Genomic DNA, 26,464 nt, shown 5'->3' with positions numbered 1-26,464 from the left:
GCCAACGTGAAAGCAATGTGACAATGATAAAAGTGTGCTTTGATCCTATTTTTGTGGATGTTCGAAGGCATATAATAATTTGCAGAGTGTGGTGTTTAATAAGAGACTGACCTGTTCCAGTGAATCCAGGAGATGATGGCTGGGATCATGACTACTCAGATTGCCCCTCAGACTGCGTAGTGTGCTACGGATTGTTTGCATCTCTTCGGAGTCCTAGTAATAATGGATTCGTATTGAGGAAACAAAATCAGGATTTAAAAAAACCCACCAAACAACCTACTCTTCATATATCTTTTCGAAATCTACATGACAGTTTGAGGAAACCAACAAGCAACAGTGAATTCATTGTAATCACTGCAGGCTATCTTTGACAATTCTGCAGCCAAAATCTTCATGATGATATGACATATAGGTTGAAGATGAAGAAATAACAAAGTGAGTAGAGACAATTAGTCTTCACAGCATGCTAGGCTGCCAGCAATGCCTACAGGTGGTGGTCTCGGTGATATGTCTGAGGGAAGTGGAATAAGATAACATTTAGTGATATTGAGGTATGTATCTTGGTTCTGCTCACGGAAGATAGATGGCAAACTGATGTATGGAACAGGCAGAAAACATTTATCACATCTGTATTAATCATGTGACATCAATTAGTAAGGTCAGCATTGTGTCCTGGATAGGTATCATAATGGATGTCAAAGAGAGCAGCGATATATTGAGACTGTGCAGCCAGTAGTACTGCCTACACTGTCTGATTCTAGGGCAGTGTTCCTATAATGAAGATGTCTGCCTTTATTGGGCCAGGATGATAAATATCACAGGCTTGGAGTCACATGCTTGCTAGGATAAAATGGCTTGAACACAGCCCTGACCTCATCTCTCCCTACATTAAGGTACTCCAATTAAAAGCAAGGCACTTTATCCTCATTGCTTTATAGTTCTTTTAAAGGGAACTTTGAACTGTTGTTCCTATGGTAGGTCGCTCATAAGCAGTCATGTGATTCCCTTATGATGGCTGCAAAAACTGAATCCAAATACACACATATAAGCACACAATCTACACACTTACAAACACAAAACAGGTGTAATTCTAGCATTTTTACTTGACCTTTAACCCTATTCTAAATGGGGGGTCAAATTGACCCCCCTAGACATTTCGCGCCACGATTCTGCAACGCGCCAAGATTTTGCCGCGTCGTTTCATGACTTTTTTCTTTGAAGTCTCCTGCATATTTTGAGACCAAATTTGCGACATCCGGGTACACGGTTCTGAAGTTATGTAATGTTTTGCATTTCATGTCAACCCGAAAACAGCTCAAATTCATGATATTGGGTGCAAATCCAATGCAAATTGTGTTTTTTGGTTAAATTGATGTAAATTAGACTATTTCAACTTTTATCCATTGAAATTCATCAATTCTAGTGTAGATAAGCTTGAAAAAGTGCCTGAAACAAATTTTGGCAAAAAACAACTGAAAACAAAAGGTCGAAAAAACAATAAAACACATAAAAAATTAACAAAACAATAAAAATAAAAGAAATTTATTTTGTTTGTGCTATTTTTTTACAAGAAAATTGTTCGATGTGTCTTGAGGAACTCTGACGCAAAAATTTAGCAATCCTTCAGTCTTTTTAATGGAGTTATAGGTGAAAATATGATTTCATGCATAAATTTGCATAATCAATTTATTAAAAATAGAAAACCAATATTTTGCTATTGTATGACCATGTAATCTTGTAGTTGACATCCGGCTCTATAGTCAGCCGAAATTTTGCGGTGATGGCGCAATCGGCGGCCGAGATCTGAAGGGGGGAGGGGTCAAATTGACCCCCCCCCCAGTAAAAAACTTGGTCTCAAATAGCCCAGTTAAAATAAGAGTTAACCCGAGGCCCAAAAGTTTCCCTACATATCACTTTGTGGTAATGCATGTAAAAATGTTTTATAGGGACACTGATAAGGATGTGGAAAAAGACAGTATTATTTCAGTACTAAATAGTATAATTCAAGCAATTAAACCTGACCATTGACCCTTAACCTTTGATCTCATGACCCAAAACTAGATAATCAATGTCAAAACATGTATTATGTATGAAGTTTCATGAAACCACATTCAGGCAATGCAGAGATATATGGGGAAATAGTGAAATTCTAGCATTTGACCTTGACCTATGACCTTTCACATGAGCATGTGCCATGTCTTGGTGGAGGCACAAAAAATGATCTTGAGACATACATGTATTCTTGAAAGCCATAAATAAGACACTGAAATTTTCTTTGAAGGCCTGACAGCATTTAAAAGACAAGTTTCCACATCTCAAAATATACATATATAAATATATAGAGAAAGACAAGGAATACAAGTTTACCATGATATATAGATTGTAATGACCCTTCATATTTAAACCTTTGCAGTGACAGGCTTCCAGAGAAGCTGAACGAATCGCACTCATAGAGATGACAGAATTTTTTTTGGAGCCATGTTATTTGTCTGCTTTTCTCATTAGTATCATATCCTCTTGAAATGGTCCACACACGGTTTAATGTGTTTAAACAACATGACAGCTCAACAGCTGTTTTTAAAGACAAAAAAAAAAAAAAAAAAAAAATCGACCATCTCCAAGATATCACAACTTTTGCATCTGTTTATAAACATGCTGTCTCTTCACAACGAAATCAGGAAACAATAGCACTCTGCTTGCAGCTATCACATTGTGTCAATTAATCACTTGACGAATTTGGCTGTCAATCAGTACAATGACTAAGTAACAATGTATCTCTATTGTACTATCTGATTGCAGGCATGTTCTTATTTTCATTCATTGATTTTTATTTCTGAACAATATAAACTTAACTGCAATTATTCATAAAACATAACAATGAAATCAGCACATCTCTTGGGGCAGTGCACTCTCAGAAGGCAATGTCACTTAAAATGCTTAAAGTGCAGATGACTGTTCATGAGGTTTCATACTCACCTCCTTTAAGGGGGTCGATCCCAACTGTAACTGCCCTTCTAATTTGCCAAGTTTCCTGTCATGGGCTGATATATGTGCTGCTAAGTTTGCCTGTTAGATGTTTGGATGAGTGATATGTGATGGGAGAGATATAGAGTGGAATGCAGCATTACTATAAAATGCTCATAATAATGCATTTCTACAAAATGTTCATAATAGTAAAGTTCTTTTCCTTTAGATAATGATTAATGATGTGGTGTATTTATCCAGGGGAGCCTCTTCAGTGTTATCACTGTTCTTCCAGATGACCCTGCCATTATTATTACCCCATCATCACATAACTGACAATCACATCCCAAGAGAGACTGCTTCATGTGAACACAAGAAGCCATCAACAGTTGGTCCCAAACTTAAACTAAAACAAAAAGCCAACAACTTATATTTACATTTCCACCAGCATGTTTTTATTACAGGTTTCTCTATGACTCATAAGCAATTATTCCTATCATGACAATGTCATTTGTCTTCATGAAATTATTTGGTAAAGAGAAAAATGAAAAGATGATTAGTATATGAGAAATGAGTGGCTGAAGGGAGAGTGAAAACTCACCTCAGCCATGCCCACAGTGCTGAGTCTCTGGCTGAGTTCATGGATCTGAGCCTCAAGCTCCATGTTGGAGCCCCCTGACTCCTCAAGCCGATTCTGCAGCTGGGTCTAAGGAGGGAAAAACAAGAAGTATTCTTTGTGATAGTGACTTGAATTAACGTTGAGGTACCAAACATGAACCTGTACAAAAGGGATTAACTAAAAAGTTATTTTCTTCTTCTTCTTCCACTTCCTAAAACTGAGAAAAAAAAAACAAAAACACCATTTCAAGAGCATTTAAGAATACTTATGACTAATTGTTTCATATCCTGAATAGGTTTCATTAAAAAAAAAAAAAGATTGGCAAAGCACATCATAAAAATGTTTTTTTATTGGAAAGGGAGGGGAAGATACATGTACAAGTCAGGCACACTTTGCAAATGGAAAAAAAAAAATGATATGAAGTTTACTTCTGGACACACACAAAAGAAATTACCCTCTGAAGTAATAATATTCAAGAATGCTGAAATGACTAGTCAGATGAAATTTGAAGAGCTGTGCTAGGCAATAAGGAGCTACTTACAGGGCAACAGATAAATATGCATTTTTTTTATTCAAGATTTTTCTAAATATATTCATTTGTAAAAAATAATTCCAATTCACATCACAAGCATAGCAGTCAAACCACTGACAAAGGGCAGGAACAAGTCTAGTATTGGGGCAAAATACACAAAGGAACACATCAGTATGCCATGTTATCTTTGGATTCCTTTTGAAAGATTTATGGAGATTTCATAAAGTGAGGGATTATCAATGGCAGACATATAACCTGACATGTAAATATATCACATGGTGAGTGTTTCTGACTTGACTGTCATCATCTGCTAATTTCCCACAGTATTTATATGGCTGGATTGTTCTCCAGACATCATGACATGTTGGTGCCAAATCTCAGGGAAACTTTGTGCATGCAATGCTTAACTTTCTGACAAAAAGGTGACTAACTTTGTTTTTACACTACAGACATCTTCATTATATAAAGCTTTGAAATTACATAATTTCACTCATGCAAATGAGAACATCTGATCCATAATCTAATTACCTGACATATTCTTCTTTCCTGGGGGCAATTGTCTTTACAATATTGGGTAGGGGTATAAAGGCAGGAGGGCAATTGTCTAGAAAACAATGGGTAGTAGTTCACAGGTACGATGTGGTCCATTCCTGTATGTCATTGCCTTGGGAACATTGGTATGGGGTACACAGTTAGGATGTGGCCCTTTCCCAAAGGCCTTTGTCTGGAGAACATTTGGTGGTGAATAAGTACAAAGTGGGATGCAGACCTTTCCTAGAGGACACCCTTGGGAACATTGGGTAGGGGTACACATGGAACGTGTGGCTCTTTCCTTGGAGCAATTGTCATGAGAACTGGGCACATAGGTACAATATGGCCTTGAAGAAGATTTGCAAAACAGAATTATCTGGTTTGAAATCTGAATGATTTTATACTGACCTTAAATGAGTTGAGGTTAAGCATTTGCTGAGTGAGATTCTCAATTTGTTCCTGCTGCTGTCTAAGGAGTTTGTCTTTCTGCCCCATTTGTCTGCTTTGGTCTGAGGACTGTCGATCCTTTTCTTCCAGACTTCTCTTCAGTTCAGCCTGTACATGGTACAAAAGAACAATGAAACAAATGAAACCAAAACATATGAGCAACTCTGTCATATATCAGAGAATACGGCTATGTCTTGGATTTAGATGCAGGTATGGTCTTCAGCAAGCTATGACACAATTCTGTGTAGACATAAATGAAAGACCTAGAGTAAGAGAGAGAGAGAGAGAGGGATAGAGAGGAAGGGGATATAACTTGTGTGTATGACATAAAACCAATTACGGTATGTGACTGCTTACAACATTGTGGTTCATTATGTACTCTTATAACACATTGTATACGCTGGGCACAGGAAGCCCTTGTATTACACAGTGTGTGTCATTCATTGCAACTAAGGATGGCAAAGACTTATGTTTTCCCTGGTAATGACATGTGTGCTCTTTAACTTTTCAAACAATGAAAACAATGTTGTTAGTCTGAATAACAAGCCAAAAAACATACAGATATCGTTTGACTTTTATATTTTTGTGATGTTTTATTCATTTGCTGTTTTAGATTGTAAATCATCATAACTTTATGCATGGACCCATTGAAAAACAGCTTATGCTGAATGGGTCTTCCAATAAATAAATAAATAAATGAATCAATGGACAAACTGATGCTCTAATGAATACACTCATCCAATTGTAAATTGCCTGTGAATTATTAAACACAAAACAGAAATTTTTACTTGACTCTACTCTAGGTCACAAGGTGGTTAACAGGCACACTATCAGCTGCATCATTAAATTCTGAGTTCTCACAAAGGACCAGTAGTACAATAGGTAGGAAAAAACTCACATTTTCAGCCTCCAGATTCTGCTGAGTAAAGCCAATCTTCAGCAGGTCAGCCTTCATCTGCAACAAGGCATTGTCTTGCTCTGTCAAGCGAGACTGGAGTCCAGCTTTGGTACCCTGTAGGTTGCGGCACTCCTGCTTTACCTTGGAGAGCTCATTCCTCAGCTGGTTGCACTCATACTGCTGCTGATTTAATCTTGCTTGCAGTACAATCTATCATCAAGGATGAAGCAAAAAAAAAAATGCTCTAGAATAGAATGATGTGGGAAGGTCAAGGTCTGCTGCTCCTGGAGGCATCTCTGTTCTTGATATCAAGTGTGAATAATTTAGTACATTTTGACATTAGTCTGATTTTTAACACAGCAGAACACTCCTTTTACTTCTCATTTTTACTACTGGTTAAAAAGGACATCACTGAAAAAAGGAAAAGGTCTAATGTAGCAAAAATAGTGACTCCAAATATGAAAAAATGTTTTATAGGTACATCTTTAGAATCAATGGCACAAAACACACAGCTGGGTCAAACACTGCCCTAAGACCAAATTCACAAAAGTGTTTCCACAATGAATTGTCCCCTGTTGCACATTTACAGTTTTTGTTTCATGAAGAGATTACTTCAGCTGATGCTTATGAATGCCTTCAACATTCTGCATCAAATGAAATCATGTGTCATACAGTGTATATACTAAATAATGATATTCCAGTTCTCCAATACCATAAACTCGTGCAACGTGTTCAGATATGTTAGCTAACTTGAGATGAACAAAAAGTATGAAAGTATTTCACATCAGTTCTATGCGGTAGGTTACTGATTCACTCACAGAGAGTTGATGATTGGAGCAAGAAAGTAACCATGCTGGAAACAGAGATACAACCTCCTGCTACATTTTGGTTAAAAGCAATATTTCTATGAGAGGCATGTACAACAAATATTTAGATTTTGGTTAAAAGCAATATTTCTATGAGAGGCATGTACAACAAATATTTCACGACTGTCATAGATAAGAAAGTCTATGAAGGAACATCGCATGGGTGACAGTTGCATATCATAACAGTGAACATCTTGTGACGTGTCCTATATACAGTTTGTCCAGGACTGAAAAGTCACCAGCTGCACACAATATGAAGATTCTATTCTACCCCAGCCTCGAAGAGGATTCTTATCGAGTCAAGTAATTGGTCTACCTACCACCTGTTCCTTGGCTGTCGTTCCTTCAAACTGAATCTGGTCTTCTTCTGCCTCGGAGCTGGCATCATCCTCTGCTACTTTACCACTCAAAAGCTGGTAATATGAGATGGGTCAAAGACATACATGAATGCATCTATTGGTCTATAGAAGATTCGGACGCAATCATTAAATCTCTTTTAACATTAACAGGCAAGAACGATGAAAAGCATGTTTCCTGGGATGAAGTGTGTAAGTAATTGCTGATCAAAGAAGGATATTTCAAGTTGACACAAATTAAGTAAAGGTGCTGTGAGTGACAGACTTCCCATGTTAGGAGTGATGTATTTCTGTTACTCAAATACACAATAACGAATGTCTGGCATCGTATGCAAAAGATTCAGTTCCCTGCTAGAATGAAGACCTGTGAATCATATGTTACTCTCCTTCTTTTTTTTTTTTTAAAACCTAACAACAGAAACAAGGAGAGCCCTACGCTGAAATTGTAGCTGAGTGGCCTGTGGCCATTGTGGAGTTCTGATACATTGAGTTGGTATTCTACGGTCAACAGCCAATATCCACATTGAAAATCAAATTTTCACACTTTGGGGGAAATGAGGAATTATGTGTAGATGAGGCATTCATCTCTTCAATACTCCTTTATTTACTGGGTTGTTAATATTTTGCTTCCTAAATCGCAATCATGTCCTTATGCTGAGTGGATCTTATCCATTATCTCTCCCTAATGCTACAGTCACACATGGCCGGGTCACAAAACGGATTAGATCTGGGTGAAAATAATAATAATAATAATAATAAAGTACATTTATAATGCGCCGTATCTATCATTAATGATACTCTCGGCGCATGAGAGCCTGCATACGTCAACACATACTGTGTACAACCCTCCAAACCCAGTCCATATCCAATATTACATTAACATTAACAAAAACTAAAATTAAACAAATATGATTTAACTAGAGTCTTGAAATGAGAGTACTAAGCTTCCTGACGGATGTTCAGTGGGAGACTGTTCCATAGATGAGGATCAATGCATGAGAAAGACCGAAAAATGAGCCGGATAAGTTCCGGAATGGAGGGTAATTTATGCTACAGTCACACATGGCCGGATTTCGAACTGGGTCCATTATAAGGAATCAAAACCTTATCGATTCGGATCGAGCCGTAGAGACTCGTATGGACCTGTATTGAGCCGTATAAAAATCCGAATCAAATCCTTAACTGAATCCTTTTTGACCCTAACGACCCGTGTCAACCTGCTTCGACCCGTACCGACCCGGATGTAAACCTTGTCATCATCCGTTGCATGAAGGTAATGCGGCATACGACAAGGGTCCATACGGTTTTACGCTGCGGGTTGCAGTGGGTCGATGCGAGTCAATGTGGCTCGAACCGGGTCAATTCGGATATCAATACGGAATTGAAATCCGTGAGAAAATTTTGAACATGACCAAAACATTTTCACCAGTGTATCGTAGCCCCTGGAATCCATCAGGAATTGATAAGGGTTATGATGCAGGTCAATGCGGGTCTCTACGGCTCGAACCAGGTCGATATGGTTTTAATTCCTCATGGACCCGGTTCGAAATCCGGCCGTGTGTGACTGTAGCATAAGTACATACCAATTCCTGGAGGTTTTGGAGGAGTTTCCTAGCATCATCCAGGTTTTCTCCCATCAGAGCCTGCTCCTCTATCAGGGCTTCACTGAGTGAGATGGAGGAGCGTCTAGAGCTGGTGTGGGAATGGGGTCCCCCGTCCTCCCCTGCACTGCCTGCAGTGTGAAGAAGGACAAATACATGACAGGAGTAAGGATGACTTCATGTGAGCAAATGGTTTACTCAGTGAGTGAAGGGTCATGGGTGCCAATAAAACTCTTGCTGTAGCAAGCAAAGACAACTTCAGTAATATGCCAACTTCACAGTTGCAGCAAAATGCCTATATGCATGTAAAAGGACAGCTAATGTAACTCTAGTTCACGGAATTCAAATCATATTATTTTTTCTGCTTAGAATATGGTGAAATTGAAAGATTACAAACTCATAAGACTGATCCATGATCAAACATGTTTATGTCACAAGTACAGCATGGCTTCACACATGAAATCAAAGAGTGCTATAACTTTATTGAAGATAATCACATAACATTCCATGCGTGTGTAAACTGACAGTCATGGAAGCAATTTGCAGTTGAGTATGCCTACTACTAGCAAAGTGTAAAAGCCTTTTGCATTAACACATCACACATGACAGACATCACTGAACAGAAACCAAAAATAGGCAACTTTTCCCCATTGTAAACATGTATTTAGCAATTTTTCCTATGATATTGCATTCCTACTTCGACAGTGATTGCCACAAAATGTATGTTTAAGATTTTTTTAAATTCGTTAATGAAATTTGTGGATTCCTGAAGACTGAACAGCAAACTTTCTATGACAAATGAGTGCAATGGTATCTAAATTAGAAAAAAAAAAAGGATCATATCATTACTGGAAATTTGTGTTTTCTATTTGTACCTTCCTTTGTTGATTTTTTTTTTCTTTTTGATAAAGCACATTTCTGTGGTTCCTGTAATCTGTAATTCTTAGGCAATCAGTACCAACCTCAGTGCATAAAATGTGCATATTTGAACAGAAGGAATAATACAATTCCAGCAACATGGTGAAATAAATATTTTGTCAATACTTTGCATAACATGAACCTATGCCTGACTTTGCAGTCTTTCTACGTGTACATGTTGCATTAAGTGTACACAAACAAAAAAGGGCCATCCATCGTTTTGATTGAAAGGGATGTATAGTTTACCTGGATCAGAATCAGATGTGTGTGCTAGATTCAAGTGCTGGCGAGGACTCATGGCTCTCCTAGGGTCACTGCTCCTGCCAATCATGGGGCTTGCTGACGTAGTGTTAGGTGAGGGGGCTATGGCTGTGGGAGGGAGAGGGCTGACAGCTCTTGTTGCTGGACTATCAGGAAGATCAGATGAATCTCCCCTGCTGAACCACAAGAGCACATACATCAAGCAAAGTTTGATGAATAATGAACCTTTCCATTTCATATAGTCAACATGATTCTCCTGTCATGGGCATGATGGACTGGCATTTCAAATCCTTTCATGAACCCAAATATAAAACTTGCTTAAAGTCATCTACAGTGTACTTGATTCAGAGACAAATATCAAGCACACTACGTGGCCTTCAAACAAATATATCAAACAAGTACTGAAATTTGGTCTGTATGTTAAGACATGCAACCAACCCCTTGCTTTAAATTTTAGATACATATATGTATAGACCAATTCAGTTCTGGCACTGTTTTTTTATAGTAATTTCTAACTGACTGGGGGGGGGGGGGGGGGGGGCTTCAAGTATGCCTAACAATACATAATTCATGCACTGACATATTGATGCCCCGGCTCATTGCATAATCCATTGAAAGTGTTTTCTATCTTTATTGGAAACCCCCCAGTTATGACTGCATAAGTTACAGTGCTCTGAAGTCGGATTCATCTATAGTCATTATTAGCCTTTTTGCACCATCTACAAGCACATGGAAATAACTGTGTGAAAATCCTCGCCCACTGTGTGTGACAAGTATCTACATCTCACTACCCCAACACTAAACATTATCTGTTAAGAGTAGTATATCTCACACAAGGAAATGCCCTTTCTAGAACAGAGACTAATCATTCAATAGTGGAAGAGTGTCTGACACTGAAAAAAACCCACAAAAAACCACTACGTACTAGTTACACATCTAAATACAAAAGTTTACAGCATCTGGTGCAAAAGTTTATCCAAAGAGTGTTTGCTAACATAGTGTCATTAAAATGTTATTCAGTCAAACTGAAAGCCTTGATGTGCAGTTTATCATCTCTTACATAGTGCAATTAATCTCATCAACACTACATGATATAGACAAAGAAGCAAACACAAGTAAAGTACCTTAAAAGCCCTCTGTGCTGGTGGTCGTGGTTGTGTGTAGTTGTTTGATAGAGATGTTGGTGGTAAGGGTGGGGTGAATAGGGAGATCCCATCCCTGAATGATGGCTACCCACTGGGTGCTGACTAGGGAGGGGGGAGTGGTGGGGATCATGGTTGGACGGAGTCATGTTCATATGACTTTGTAGGGATTGCAGTCTGGTTTTGGCATTTCATCATATCCACAGTTTTTCCCCCATTTTTGTATATTTTGAAGAGAAATATCACATTCCAATATCACCAAAAAGAACAGAAATACATTTTCATAATTGGAATGGAATTAGAAATAGCACAGATTAGAATGTGTATCAGAACAGGACACATTGTCCCTTATCATATGGGGTCACATATCAGGTGATATGTTAGATTGTGGGTTAGTAGACAATAAGTTTTAGTGGTTTTATTGTTTGGTTTTTGTTAAAGTGTCCACAAAAATTGTAAAACAAAAATTCAAAACAGACAAGTTTCCAGAATACCCACATAGAAGGGAGGGAAAGGGAGACAATTGGTGAAGGTTGAGTTGTTAGAATGAGGAGAAAGAAAATAAAACAAAAATAAGAACACAAAACAAAACATCAAAACAAATTAGCTTCTTCCACAGCATAATATAATTAATATCAATGCATACAAATTGAACATTCTACATGACTTGGTAAGTGTTGCACTCTTTTTATTGTATACACAAAGAATCACATAAAATCATTAGTGGTGTCACACATTACAGGAGAATTAACCTGAAAAAGGTTTATTTTGAATGAAAATCATGTACAAGACATCCATGCATACAGGAAAGACTTTTCAAATGTCATTCATAACATCATATTCTGGAGAATCAACCATCTCTTGTGCAGTCTTACTCTCTTTGAGCACAAAATTGGTGAATATATGAACAAAATTGTTTAGGTAACATTATAAAGGCATTAACTCTCTCTAATTTGACACCAGTGTAAAACCACATATCTGATTTATCTGAGAGACATACAAGAAAAATGTTTCTTCTCAGGCAAAATCATGTACTTCATGTCATTTCTCTATCAATTATACACAAGACGAGTACTAAAGTCCATGCTGCCATTTTGAGATGCTCATACAAGCACTATGTGACTGATATTTACTTCCAACTGAATGGATGCATGATTCTTCATGGAACTGCTGTTTTTTGAGTTGCTGCTTTTATTCAAAAGATATCCTTTTAAGGCAACATCTCACACTATCAGTTGAAGTATTTTGCTTTATTCCTACAGTTTGACAAAGCATGTCACATCGATACAAAAGTCAATGTATTCCTTGTCTAACATCCATATCTCAAGTCATTACCTCACTGGATACAAGTATTAATCACACAGGTATAATACAGACTGCTTTCAGACAGCTGTACAGTGTACCGTTCCTTCTGGGTTTTTTTTTTTCCTCCATATAAAAGAAAACAAATCCTCTGCTTTGCACATAATATCAAGATAATGTGCATGTTTGTACATGCAACTTGAAGAAGTTAAGGATTAGAGAACCACATTAAAACAGATTGATTTTTCCCATTAGATATAAAGGAGACATTGTGACATTGATTAGTTTGTCATGTTAAAATGTGCCATGCTGACAACGATAGTGCGCGACAAATTTGTTCTGTATCTCAGTACATATCATTCTGTGTTTAGAGATGTATGTCATTGTGACCTATGAAAGTTATGAAATTTCAAAGTATCACTGCAAGAATTTGCATTTTTAATCAATCTATTATTTTCTTAAAAGAATCAAAGGACAGAATGTGATATTTCAATACTATATTGTATGTTTAAGCCATATACATGTACATAATATTATGTCTGATCAATGTACTATTTGTGTGTTCCATACTGTATGAATATTATGCTCTATAGCCAAGCGATTTACAGCATCCTCTATAACATTGCTGATGTAATGATGCTGACTTATTTTTCATGACAAAAATAAAAGCAAACAGAGAATTTGATCTATTTTGATTCTTTGTGAGATGAAGGCAGAGAGTTCTCTGCATTATCAGACCAGAAAGAAAGACAGAAGTCTGCTATGAGTAGCTGGCAGCAGTCCAGTTGACAATGCTATAAAGTGAGTAGAAGAAATAAATGTGATCTCAAGTGATGACTGCAAAGACTCAATTCTTTTGTCAAAATACCAAGGGTTGTGATGAGATGGACGAGGATTCCAAGAATGCCATGGGACAGTGTGACACAGTCAGTGATGTTCACTTAACCTGCTTCCTCTGGAGTCACATAAGTTAGCACTTAACCCGTTGAGGACGAGTCCCGAGTATACTCGGACAGGTGTCTATGGGAAATGCGTGTTGTAACAAAGTCAGTCCGTCCTCAACGGGTTAACTTGCTGTTTGAGACACTCTGTTCTAACAGTTTTTGTATAAATTTTTACTCAGGAAACGTGCACGGTAGACAGTATGTTAAGACTGTAATATAGGCCTCTTTTGGCAAGATGTGCTTTGAATGTCGTATTCCAGAGTTACACCTGTTAAGAGTGGAGCATTCACAAGGACTGTTGTTAGACTGTGCTTGTGTCAGATGTGTGTCCCAAGGACGTGTGTGCTTTGTGCAAGCTGTGTGGTCAGACATTGTGTGGTCAGTTACTGTGTTGTGTCTACAGGATGGCACTCTTTGGCAAATCAGATGCACTGCTTTAAATCAGGTTTCAAATGCTCTTCCAACCCTAACCCATGACCAGTTAATGAATAAATTCACTTGTCCATCCTATTGGGCCTACCAGTAATGCATTTAGTATGCAGCTGATTTGAGAATTGTAACAATGTACTCCCTATGGGAAAGATATCCATCATTTGAATAGGGTACGGCCAGCATGTGCTATGGAGCAATGAACTGAATTTATATCTTAAAGAAGAAATCCACGACCTATACAAAGATTATTCATAGTATACTTAAGAAATCCAGGATTCCGATGAGCTCAATGATATACCTCACTTCATAATCGTTGCAGCAAACGAGATTTTTACATTTGGGAATATTTTCAGCCAAACAGTTCAAATTGCTGTACGGAATTGAAATCAATCACGTGACCCGATGACGTTTCACCCTCACATTGCTCGAACGAAGTTTATTTGCGGAGGAGCGTAGGAGGAGCTCAATACACGTACAGTACCGTGTGCAACTGAGTTGTATACACTGAGCTGCATGCATGATATGCATGCTGTTCGACATCGTGCGTGCATCATAACATTGAGCGAAGATGCCGATGTGTCAGGCATACGGGTGTACGAATAAGCCTGGGAAAGGCAAGAAAAAAAGCTTCTTTCAGATACCCAACCCAGAAATAGAAAGGGAACGGTGTGCAAAATGGCTCAACAACATTGGAACGGATAAATTTGATGTGAAGACATACAAATTTAATCCAAATTGAGTCGTATGCGAAGACCATTTTGAGTCGCACTGGTTCCAGGATGACATTCGTGCGCGCGTGATGGGATACGTGCATCAGCACTGCCAGCAGCGGCAGTCCTCTTGGTCAGTTCTTCTTGATTCCACTCTGGTTGGAAAGCATATCCAGGTGGACCCAACATGACACTTGCAGTAAAACCACATAGAATGAACGTACGGCAATAAACGGAGATTGATAAAATGGGCGCTAATTAGAGCTGAGAGAAAATTATAAACGAAAGAACAAGCGATGTATGAACTGTATGCTGTACGTATGTATATGGTTGGTTCACGGTGTAGTGGGACGCGACGCGACGCACGCTGTGAGCTGAACACTGAACGCTGCGACAACACACGTACATACACTCACACTCACACATACAGTAGTACTTTAAATACAAGTGGCACACAGCCATCACACACAATTTCTGCGGCAAGGGTAGGCAGCGATCGTAGAAAACGGAAGTGCGGGTCGTACGTCATCGGGAATTGCATTGTGGTAGAGAACAGTCTCGCTCACTTTTAATGCGTCTCGCAAAATGAAAATATTAAACAAAATGATTAAAAATATTTTCCGTCAAGTATTTGTGAAATTAAGAGTATAGCTGAGCGTTTCAAATTTTTGGCTTTCATTTGAGAATGACTTTATGTAGTCCCGGATTTCTTCTTTAAGTACACAAGCTGTTGAAAGACTTCCTTGCAGCCAAGTATAAGTCAGGTAGCAGAAGTCCTCATTTCCATACCTCAATTATTCTAAAAAATTTCCTAGTTCAATGCTGAAAAGCCTGGTGACCAAGAGCCATATGCCCAATATGCACAATTCTCACTATTACACACAAATAATGTGCCAACAGTGGTAATATTTAGTAAATATGTCACATGTCATTTTTTTTACATGTTTTGTTCCCCTTACAAACCTACAATGTACAATAACATTAAACTGAGTACCTTCCTTCTGTGAGTACTGGAGATTGAGGTCAGTAAATGCTTCAGTGTGTAACCCAAGGGACCACTGAAGGACTAAGCAAGGAAGATGATGCATCTTATACAGGGGCACTACCGCTGTATCTCATCATAGCCATTCTAAAGCAACAACCAAATAACTGTGAACATAACAGAGAGTTTCTATCCATCCATGATGAAGACTTTCATACAATTCACAAACCATACACAAAATTATGAGTAGTACATGAAAGTAGCCTTAAGGTATCAATTCACCTCTTTGCATGTATCAGTGTCTTCCAGAAACAGCACCAAGACTGACAGAAATGAATCAACTCCTGAGACTTTAGCCTAATTACCTACCTTTTTACTTTCACATAGCCATGCTATGGGAGTGCCACAAGGTTTACACAAACATGTATACAGACAGAAAGGGTTATTGTTTGAGGATAAACACACATTTCCTTACCCAGACCTGTGGGGTGTGGACTCCTTGTACCTCCTAAGGGACCCCCCTGCTCCAGCTGCCTCCTTCCTTGCATCATGGATAGCTGCAGCAGCATTGGCTGCCATGGCTGCAAATGAAGGTTGCCGAGCCATCTTACGCTGAGAGGAACTGGAACTTGGAGTGGCTGGGGAGGCAGCAGCTCCCATGGGAGAGCCCTGGGCTTGTTGTTGTGAGGCCTGTTTGACACTGCTAGGTTTGTAGTGTGCTGCAAGGGCCAGGATCAGCCTCATGATTGCCTTTAGGTTGCCATCCACGATGTCTGCAAGAAACAGAGAGTACGGGCAACCATTCATTTTGACCATTTTACTGTGACATCAACAATGAAATCTGACTGCTTAATCTTATTGTTGGTTTGACTTTTTTAAAAAGGAGCAACTTTTCAAGGATTTTTGTGCTGCTCTAGACTAAACCTTGTCATTTAATACATGCAGAGTTGCTCATTTTCCCCTCTTTTACTATTATCCAATTTAGCTCTCGTGGACTACATAGATTATCTCACACAAATGAAAAATATAAATGCGCTGAAATACCAGTATACATGACTCCAATGAGTTTAAATTTCATGTCTAAAACAAATGCTGCAGTAACTACATACACACGTACAAGTGGACATCTAATTTCAAAGTTTGACTGATTTTTCCCCATTTCAGTTTAATTTACTGTGGGATAGCTCTTTGGAATAGTAGATTTGATACCTAAATCAGCATCATTTATACAAAAAGCTCACAAGATAAGAACATGGAAACGGGAATACGACAAACTGTCCAAGGGAAGATAACTTAAAAGCATAATGTGCATTGAATCCTGCAAACCTTTTGCTGAGGTATGGTGCATCCGTATCCGTTTGGAAGCCATGAACTGAAGGACTCTCTCTACATTCTCTCGCATCACTGTTGTGGTGGATGGGTTATAATCAACCCGAGACAAGGTCTCTCCAGCTACATAACAACAATAAAGGTAAGAACAAATCTCTGTCAGCATCACTCCTTCTTTGGCACATACATGTTTCAGTAGTAACATTTCTGCAAACTGGTTCAAGACGTTCAATGTGTCCTAAAGAAACTCAGCGATCATGAGCTGGAATCAATCTACTTGACAAATTATATGTTAAGCTGTGAGAAATCAAAGCACCTGTATGGTTGCAACCGTAAATGGGGATTTGGATACATACATGTATGTGGAAAAACTTGAATTACCGGTAATCTACTTATAATCAAGCTAGGGAAATCAAAGTACGGTTGAATGGGTACTTGGGTACATGGGAACACTGCACACAAAGGAAGTTCCAGACATTAAGGCAACATTTCTAAGCAAGATGATATACCTGGTTATTAAATGGGACGAGACACAAGGTGAATAGGGTCACAAATTTCATCAAATATACAAAGCAGATTATCAAACTAATCTTACTAAACAAAAGAGTGAGTGAAAAAAGGTATACAACAAAATATATTCATGAGTATAATGTTTCAAAAAACCTTGTTCCTATCATGGAAATTTTGTGAATGATGAGTTATTTAATGAAAGCTTCTAAGGATTTATTGCTGGATAACATATCATTTACTCTACCAGGAAACTTAGCCAAACCTAAACCAAGTCCAGCCCTCGACAGTAACATGATGTCTATTTCTAAAGCTAAGTGTACTGGCTGTCATGTGAAACAACTGGCAGACTGATGATACACTGGGACTTGTGTGTTTTGTGCAGTTACACTACCAAATGCAGAATGGATAATAGAATTTTATAAAGGTATAGTTTACCATACAATTTGCAGATGAAACAAAAACCCAGCATTAGTGCTTTAAAATAGTTCTAAAATGTGAGTTTGGGATAGAAACAACCACTGTAAAAATTTGAATCGGTAAAATTGATGCTAAGTATTGTTTAATATACAAAATGTGAACAATAGTTATAATAAAAATGCTTCCAGACTAAACCGTCTACCGTTACGGTTTATTGAAGAAAATACAGATACATCTTTGTTATCTCCTTTTATAAAATGGGTTCAAGAATATAGCCAATTGGAAGCGCTGAAATGAGTCATGTGTGCGTGCATGATTTTTTACGATCATGCACAGCCTGACGTCACAATGTTTACACTAGCAGTGCGCACTCAATCAGTTGTTACAAGTGCGTCACGTGCTACTACACGCGCTGTCAATCCTGTAAACAACTTCTAGTTCGGGCTGCCAGCCGTCCTTTCTTGTGCATAACATGTGGCGTACATATACTCTTATACGTACAGTACTTATATGTAAGGGATTTCCGAGTGCGACGTGCGTAAATGTTTGGGACGAACATTTTCGGACATCTTGACTTTTGAGCGAGTGCTACATGCAGCTGACTGGTATTGACCCACAAAGGTACGTGAAAAATGCTGTTAGTTTTCGACCCATTTGTAAAACAAATGATGCACAGGATTATTTTGTGGCGTTAGTGAAGGTGCGGCGCACTCTCGAGTATTGACAATGGTGCAACATGCACTTGGCTGCGCCTCGCGCATGTTACATCATTGTCAATACTCTCGAGTGCGCCGCACCTTCACTAATGCACTCTATCCTGTGCATCATTTGTATAATATTTTAGGCTTTATCGCAAAAATTTTATATGATAGGATGTTTTGTCGTACAACAAACCTACACTATGCATTAAATGTCATATCTTTAAAAATTTTTAAATCATTGTTCCCAAAGGTCATACTTCTTTTCTTTTTTTTCCGGATCAATGCGCTTAGAAACATCAGTATTAAGCGCTATATAAATGTTATTCATTATCATTATCATTAAAGGTAAACAGGACCTTTAAGGACCCATTTTCACTGTATGGCAGCAAACAGCAATTTGTTTGTTTTTTCCTAATGGCTACTGAAATATGATATCACTTACACTTACACTCTCTGCATGATTAATACGATTCATTTTAGAAGTTTATTAAAACAACATTTGCCATTAAAACTGATATAAACACTTTTCTGCTACATTTGAACACAGGACACCCAGGTACATCTAGTCTGCATAGTTTGAGCTTGTTAACCTGTTAAGTCCAGTCCTGAGTAAACTCAGACAGATGTCTATGGGAAATGAATGTAACGTTTTAGCAAAATCAGCCTGTTCTTGACGAGTCAATGACTGTTGGATGTGTGCAAGATATAGTGTGATGTGAAGATCCACGTATGAACTTTGTGCAGTTGTTGGATGACTGTTTCTGACCTCTTCTTACTGCAACAGTTGCTTAATTGGGACAAATGTCTCACTCTTATGTCACTTTGATTAAACAGTGGCCACTGTATTCATTAAAGTTCCTTCCCCTCAATCCTCCACTCTGGGTGAACTAGGCAATTTGAGCTTCTTCTGAGTGAAGAATGAGCTTCTCATATGATCCGTAAAGCTGAACAGTGCATGATTCTAATCAACTGCACATGGATGGAAATTTGGGCTCTGCAATTACTAACATCTATGCACATTATCTCAATTGCCTATATGTGTTATGCATTGTTGTGAGTCTTATCAAGATCTCACTATGACATCTTATGTCACATGTGATGTCAGCCTTTATGGCAACCTACAGTTGAACAAGCTTCCTTTGATACAGGCCTTTTCTTTTTTGTTTCCTATGAAAGATGAACAATACCTTTAAATGATCATTTGTGTTCATGTTCAGTATTCAGTATATTTATTCAGTTTTATGTATTATCATGCCAGGGTTTCTTCACAAAAGTTTGAAAATAAAGGAACTGAAATGGAAAAGATTTAATTCCCTGACTCTAGGGCTGAATGAGCTGCAGCATTATACAGCACGCCTATGAAGTCCAAAGGAGTAAAACATCTCGAGAAGTTTAGACTTGAATGTGAAAAAATATGAAGCATTTTTTTTTTCAAAGTACATGAACTAATAACTGCATCTAATTTGTCTAGTCGATTGTGCATGCAACTAAGATAGACATGGGGAATTAATATGTGACCCGCTACAACAAAAGGATCCTAAAGTCACTGACGGCCGAGCCAAGAAAATCGAGTTTGAAGTCACATCATCAAAATTGGTCTAAACAATCGGATTTCTGTTTTCGGCGTAATTTTGTAGTCTAATGTTTTGTCCATCATCTGCCGAAATTTCGAAGCTAAATGATCAAAGGAAAGGCAAGAAATTAGCGTTTTTCTGGGCCATGATTGTCCGACTTTCAATGTAAGAGAAACGTGTCCGAAGATTTGGATTTAGCGCCTCAGGTAGACTCCGTCCCTAGCAACGAGGGAGTGATCTTATTGGTCAGTGTGTGGCATCCTGATTACCGATTGGTCGCGCGTAGACCGCTGGCGCTACGCTTGACTGAACATGGCGGAGGTCGCTAGGAGCGTGCCTTCTATTGTCAAGCGGTGAAAACTGTCTCGCCTAACCATGATCATGATAGCGTCGGAAGGACAACTTTGAAGGTGTTTTTCTCGAAACTCTGATTTCCTCAACCAATGACATGCGCTGATAAAATCATCGATATCTCTGCAACTGAGTACTTTTATGAGTTGTGCTACATATGGAATTAAAGTAGAAGAGTATGGGAATAATATCATGCCATTTTCAGAAAATTGTCCTCCCCCAAATTTCGAATCCTTTTGTTGCAGCGGGTCACATATACGCTTTTCACATCAGATTTCCAACCAAGTAAAAAAAAAAAGATAAAATAAAGGCATGAATTCTTTAACACTATGAGCATTCACATTAATATTTTACTCCATTTACTTGTAGGGTAATGAAACACACACACCTACGATAAAAACGAAACCATGCTCTGCCTATCCAACAAAGCCACAAAACATGGAAATCATATTTCCTATTGACCTTTGATCTATGTTCAGCTTGAGATGACTGGCAACCACGTATCTAACATGCCAAATGAGCTCACTTGCATGTGCAGTATTTCTAAGGGCAATTAAGACTTTGTTCTCTGCCAGGTGGGACTTTGTATGACTCGAAATGTTCTGAAAATGGGTGTTTTCTCATCTAGCTATCTTGGTTAGGGATCAGCTGTGGGGAAGTTTCAAATCAGTGTTGAGCATTGATGACACAATTAATAATTGAGGGTTAATCAACAACCATGTACATGAACAGAAATGGCTAATTTCCTGCATACAGCCTCACCCACACCATAGACTGAAAATCTTGTACAGTCTTGTAATATTTGTGGAGCCTGTTCAATTATTGCTAATGAAATCCTTGTTTTAGTGCTCTGCTACCTGCAATGTATGTCTTTAAATCAAATAGTGATTGCCTCTTCCTCAAACCTGTCTACTCATGAGCCACTACGTCAATACACACATCCAAATTATTCTGTTCTTGTTGGCTGTGCATTAAATGGATTTACTCTGTCTCACCAAAATACCTCAAGTCTCTTTAGTCCTCCCTGTAATCTCTTTTTCTCAAGTTCACACCTCAAGGATATCATGAATCACACATGTGGGGTAATGCAATCATGCTTTTATGGACATGATCCTAAACTAGTTGAACAACCTCACTATACTGTAAAACATGATATATTCGCGGCATGAAATTTTCATGAATTGGAGCTGACGGCCAGCCGGCACTGTAAACGGACAAAATTGTGGGGCTGAGTACCGCAATTTAGGCCTGGCTCGGCCACGGCTCGGCCCGGCCCTGCACTGTAAACGGGGTCATAGGTACAGTATATCATTGACATGTGGGAACCAATGCCCGTCTGTTAATGGAAGTCTGTTGGCATACACCATCTATCAATCATATTCACACAAAAGAAATTTACATAAACGGCTTCGTTTATATTTAAACCACCTTCGTGAACTCGCCCACTATGTCTACCAATTAAGGCTATGTTTTACACCATGTCCCACTGGCAGTCCTGTTTGGCTCAAACTTAGTGTGCTGTGGGATTTTGGCAATATTTTCCCACTATTCAAAGTTTGCAACAAAAACTTGGCCCGGCATCAAAGGCAATTATGGCCTGTCACTTTTGGTCATCCCGTCCCTCCTGCATTTATTTTATTATTTTTTGTTTTTTGTCAGTGCAATCCCGTTTCATCACAGTGACTTGAAACACGACTGCCATGGCCACCAGCAACTACAATCTTATCACACAAATGACACATATTTTCTTATATATTTAAAACAAAAGAAAACTATGAAAAATCTTGAATTTTTTTTACAACTTTTTTTCAAGACCTTATTCTGTCGAACTTGTGCGCTACTTTGTACCACTAATTTTACTCTCTCAGGGGCAACTTACTAGATATATGGTGTACAATTGTCAGAAAGTTCAGCCACTGTATGACAAAATGAAACCACCGGTACATGTATTGCAATTTGAAGACTTTACTCAGCCATGAAACTCTACGCATGAAGGCATGCTTGCTCGAGATGATGAGGTCAGCTTAGCCTTTACTTTATGATCAGTGAGTATCAGATGCAACTGATTGACAAATTACCCTACATTGACATAAATAAGCACTGAAATGATCAGTGTGTTAGTAGTAGCATGATAAAAGAAATCATGGGCATACATACTTGAGCAGTTGCAATGAAAACATCTCGACAAAGAATTTCATGAATTTGGAGTATCAGATGTGTGTAAATCCTCACAAAAAGATCACTTGAAACACAATTTGACATTCAAGAGAAAGAAGAGAAGACCAAAAGGGCATTCATACAAACAATCTCAACAAGATGAACCAAGGCTACTCCATCTTGCATATCTCTCCGGAGGTCCTCCACCATGTGACATCCTGGCCTCTTCTTCAGCTGAGAGTTCACCCAGGCCACGTATGCTTGCAGTTGTTGCTGCAGCATAAAACAGAAAGAGAGGAATCAAATTAGTATGAAGGCTTCCATACATTTTGCATTTCTAAGGACATATATAGATATTTTGATAAAAATTGCAAAGCTAAAAGAAAAAGGAGAACAAATAGAAAAGTTGCCAGCCTATACTTCGTTCACTTACATGACCCTGTATGGTCTTTGTATTGTACAACTGTAGTTCATTTATTCTGTTAGGCAGTGAGGTAGATTTAAAGTCTCAGAAGTCAGACTGTAAGAGCTGCTTGTGAGTACAACACAGACCAAAGCCAATTGGCTTCTGCAATACATTTCCTATTTTCAGTTCATCTTCAAATCATCAAAGTAACAGGGATGGATGAAAAAAACAAACAGAACTGTCTTGTTGTATTAGTCATAATAGCCACACTTATGGATTTTGGAATCATACCAAGAATTCTGCATAAAGAATGAGAGAATACAGCATGATACAGGGAAGTGTAAAACAAAGGTCACAATTGTGACCTCGATCTCTGAATGAAGTTGATTTCTTCAAGACAATGTAAGAGGAACCAGAGACATGTATTTTGTACAAAACTGATCTACAGATAAATGAAATATGAAATGTCCCGATGAGGATCTTTCCCCTTCTTGCAACTTGGGCAGGAACATAAATGAAACACTAGTCCAAGTCCAGCATTCTGGAAGTCTAGTTGAACTGGTCCTTTGATGTGCCCCCAAATACAATATAAGATTAGATATGACATTCAAAAAGGTCAGATCTGATATATTGGTACAAGAAAACCCGAGCAGAGATAAACTCTCAAGATTAATGCAAATATTGATTAAAACATAACCAGTGCTGGCAGATACAAGACATTACAGTCACACACAGCGAAAAATTAGAATGCAAGAGTTAACTTGCCCATTATTCCCATTCACTAACAAAACATACAAATACACAAAAACAAGTGCAAATATTACCTAATGAGAGAAAGCATGTGATAATAAAACAAGCTATTCATCACCTTTGACACAATCCAGGAATTTAACTTGACAAGTCTCCAGATATCGATGTCTGGCATCCTTGTATGCAGGTAACCATAGCAACTTTGAATCCTCAAAAATTAGCATTCAGTCCTTGATATATGATTACTGTATTTGTTTTGGAGTGTGCAAATATTGAAAGATGGCTGTTCTCTGTGTTAAAGATAAAATCCCATTTGTTTGAATCCATTTAAGAGTTACAGATCCAATATTGAAATCATCATACCATCTCCTTTATGGCGACATCTACGTCCACCAGTAATAAACGACTACCACTGTTAACCAGTAAAAAAATATCACCTTCCAAGACACAAACTACATTTTAAGCATTATTTAGTTTTCAATGAAATTAAGTTTGCTGTCAAATTGTTTCAACAAAGGATGAGTTTTCAGCAATGTTTGGTAAGAGCAATTCACAAAAACAGCTGGACAGAAATGAACAAGAAATATCTGGAAATGTCATATATTGTGATCCACTTCAAGTCGTTGGCGGTGGTTGTGTCAGGCATGCCACAGCCCCAACTGTCAATCAGTGTGATGCACAAATCACTCTCAGCCACCTTGTGAGGAGGAAAACTTGTCCAATAGTATCATGGACACTGCTGATTGAAAGCAAAGACAACAGTGATATCCTGGAAAGCCACAAATGGATTGCTTTTGGCCATCAAATGCAGGCAGATTATCACTTGGACTGGCAGCAGTGGGTCTCTGTGCAATATGAATGATAAACTCAGACTGTTGATGTTTACAATCATAAAATGTTGATTCCAAGCTCCAGCAATGGCTGCAGCACGAAAGAAACAACTTGTAGCCAAGCACACGATGCTTTCACAATAATATTCATGCAGAATTTCATATATCAGTCACAGTCATACCTGCCATTCATGAGACATATAAAGTCTATTAATTTGTTGAATTGCAGTATCTGACTTTGAGACTCTCAGAAGTCCTTCTACTTCACCAATGGCTAGCTGCATCCATAGGTGATGACAGAAAGTTTTCTCAGTTCAAGAGAATTTTCTCTTTAGTGCCGACTTCACAGAGGCATGTGCTATATGCTCCACCGGTAGAATGAAATCAACCAGCATTTATAAGAAGTTATGTACACAACCTGTACTCCAAGACAGCACTCTCCTTTCATTTTCCACTGAGGAACAAAATACACACAAATGCCTGGCCACCATCCAATGGTAAGTGTGAAGAAAAAAACATGCCTTGATCTCTAGAACAAAAGACAAGAATATGTTACAATAATCTCAGGTCAGTAAAGTGCAATATATGCGACAAATATATTGATCCACTGCAACTGCCTACACTCCTGGACGGTTATTCCTGTCATGCCTTTTGATGCACAGCACACTATCAAAGAGTTACTCAGCAGTGTACAAGCCAGGCATGCCTAGTCTACACCGTACACAAAACAGACCCATTACAGCTCCATATCTATCATCAACTAATGAAATCACCAATATGATTTTGGTCAGCTTGCGATCGAATAGCTAATGAGATTAAACCAATTTACCAAATAAATTTAATAGCACTCTTAATTGCAGAGGTTCAAGTGCATCACAATCAGTCAAACAATGACATCACACACAATATGAAGCCCTGGAGCAGTAAAAGCATAGAAGAGTCGTTCACGCCTCCTGTTGCACGTTAGCGGCCATTCTCACTGATCCACCATATTTCAGCTAATGACATTTGGTATCAGAATATGTCTAATTTGATGATCAAATCATCTAATCCGTTACATTGACTGGACAAAGCAAGTTTTCTCTGGAGCAGCTTGTATGTCTTTTTGAGTCACCTGGAGACATTGAGATAGAAGAGGCTTTGTGAATGAAGGAGACTTACAGACTCCTTCAGTCACAGGGTCACTCTATATAGTTCAATTTCACTTTAGTTGGATGTTAGTATCATCTTGTGCTTGTCATGGGTCGTAATTCTAGGCATCAGTGAGCCATATAAATACATCTTGTACATGCCTGTCTCATGATCTTTACATTAAGAAAAAAAGAGCTACTAGCTGACAATGAAGTGCAGTATTATCTATCATCTTGTTGAACAGTCTACAAAGACTGAGAAAAATGACTGTCAGTGAATTATCATAAAAACATTGGGTGTAATTTCTAATGTTCATGTCTACAGGGGATAATACTATGTGCATCAAGTTGGGAAGAATGGTTCCTACAAATCCTTGACATACTATGGTGACATTTTGATGAGGTTTACCTCAGTTCTCATGGCAGGATCCCAAATGTCTAATCTCAGAAGCTATTTGACACCTTGGTGATCCCCCTCAGACTTCACAAATATTGTTTTAAGTGTCTGTGGCTGGGATTAATATTTATATGTTTCAAATGTGTAAATATATGCAGTATATTAGTACATCAATGTGTGCCTGAACGAATGACACCAATGCATGCGAGGTGTGTAAGTAATACATGGGCCTTGCATGTGGTTATTCATTTTATGCATTCCATTTTCTTTCAACAGGGTAGCTTATGCAGAACTGCTCTTCAAAGGAGCCTTGCAACACATACAAAATACAATTTATGTAAAAAAACACTCAAATTTACAGACATGGTTAACAAAGAGCAAACACAAACACAAAATTGTACAAATAG

General features: G+C 38.3%; 1 protein-coding gene across 1 annotated transcript in view; it reads right to left on the bottom strand.

Annotated features, from left to right (window-relative positions):
• The window catches only part of LOC139721026 (dixin-like), a 49,983-nt gene that overhangs the window by 14,772 nt on the left and 8,747 nt on the right, over window positions 1-26,464 (bottom strand). Inside the window, exons 2-13 of the mRNA XM_071632357.1 lie at window positions 22,688-22,817; window positions 16,832-16,957; window positions 15,981-16,278; window positions 11,118-11,312; window positions 9,979-10,166; window positions 8,797-8,945; window positions 7,178-7,270; window positions 5,992-6,201; window positions 5,055-5,201; window positions 3,566-3,670; window positions 2,977-3,066; window positions 112-213 (exon numbers count right to left, since the gene is read on the bottom strand). Of these exons, the coding sequence (XP_071488458.1) occupies window positions 112-213; window positions 2,977-3,066; window positions 3,566-3,670; window positions 5,055-5,201; window positions 5,992-6,201; window positions 7,178-7,270; window positions 8,797-8,945; window positions 9,979-10,166; window positions 11,118-11,312; window positions 15,981-16,278; window positions 16,832-16,957; window positions 22,688-22,817 (1,833 nt within the window). The remainder of the gene's footprint in view (window positions 1-111; window positions 214-2,976; window positions 3,067-3,565; window positions 3,671-5,054; window positions 5,202-5,991; window positions 6,202-7,177; window positions 7,271-8,796; window positions 8,946-9,978; window positions 10,167-11,117; window positions 11,313-15,980; window positions 16,279-16,831; window positions 16,958-22,687; window positions 22,818-26,464) is intronic.

This window comes from Diadema antillarum, unplaced genomic scaffold (genome assembly GCF_040938485.1).
Source record: "Diadema antillarum isolate AM-2024a unplaced genomic scaffold, OU_Dant_1.0 scf00000136, whole genome shotgun sequence".
Taxonomy (NCBI): Eukaryota; Metazoa; Echinodermata; class Echinoidea; order Diadematoida; family Diadematidae; genus Diadema; species Diadema antillarum.
Note: the sequence above shows the minus strand (reverse complement) of the source record. Positions and strands in the feature narration are given on the sequence as shown.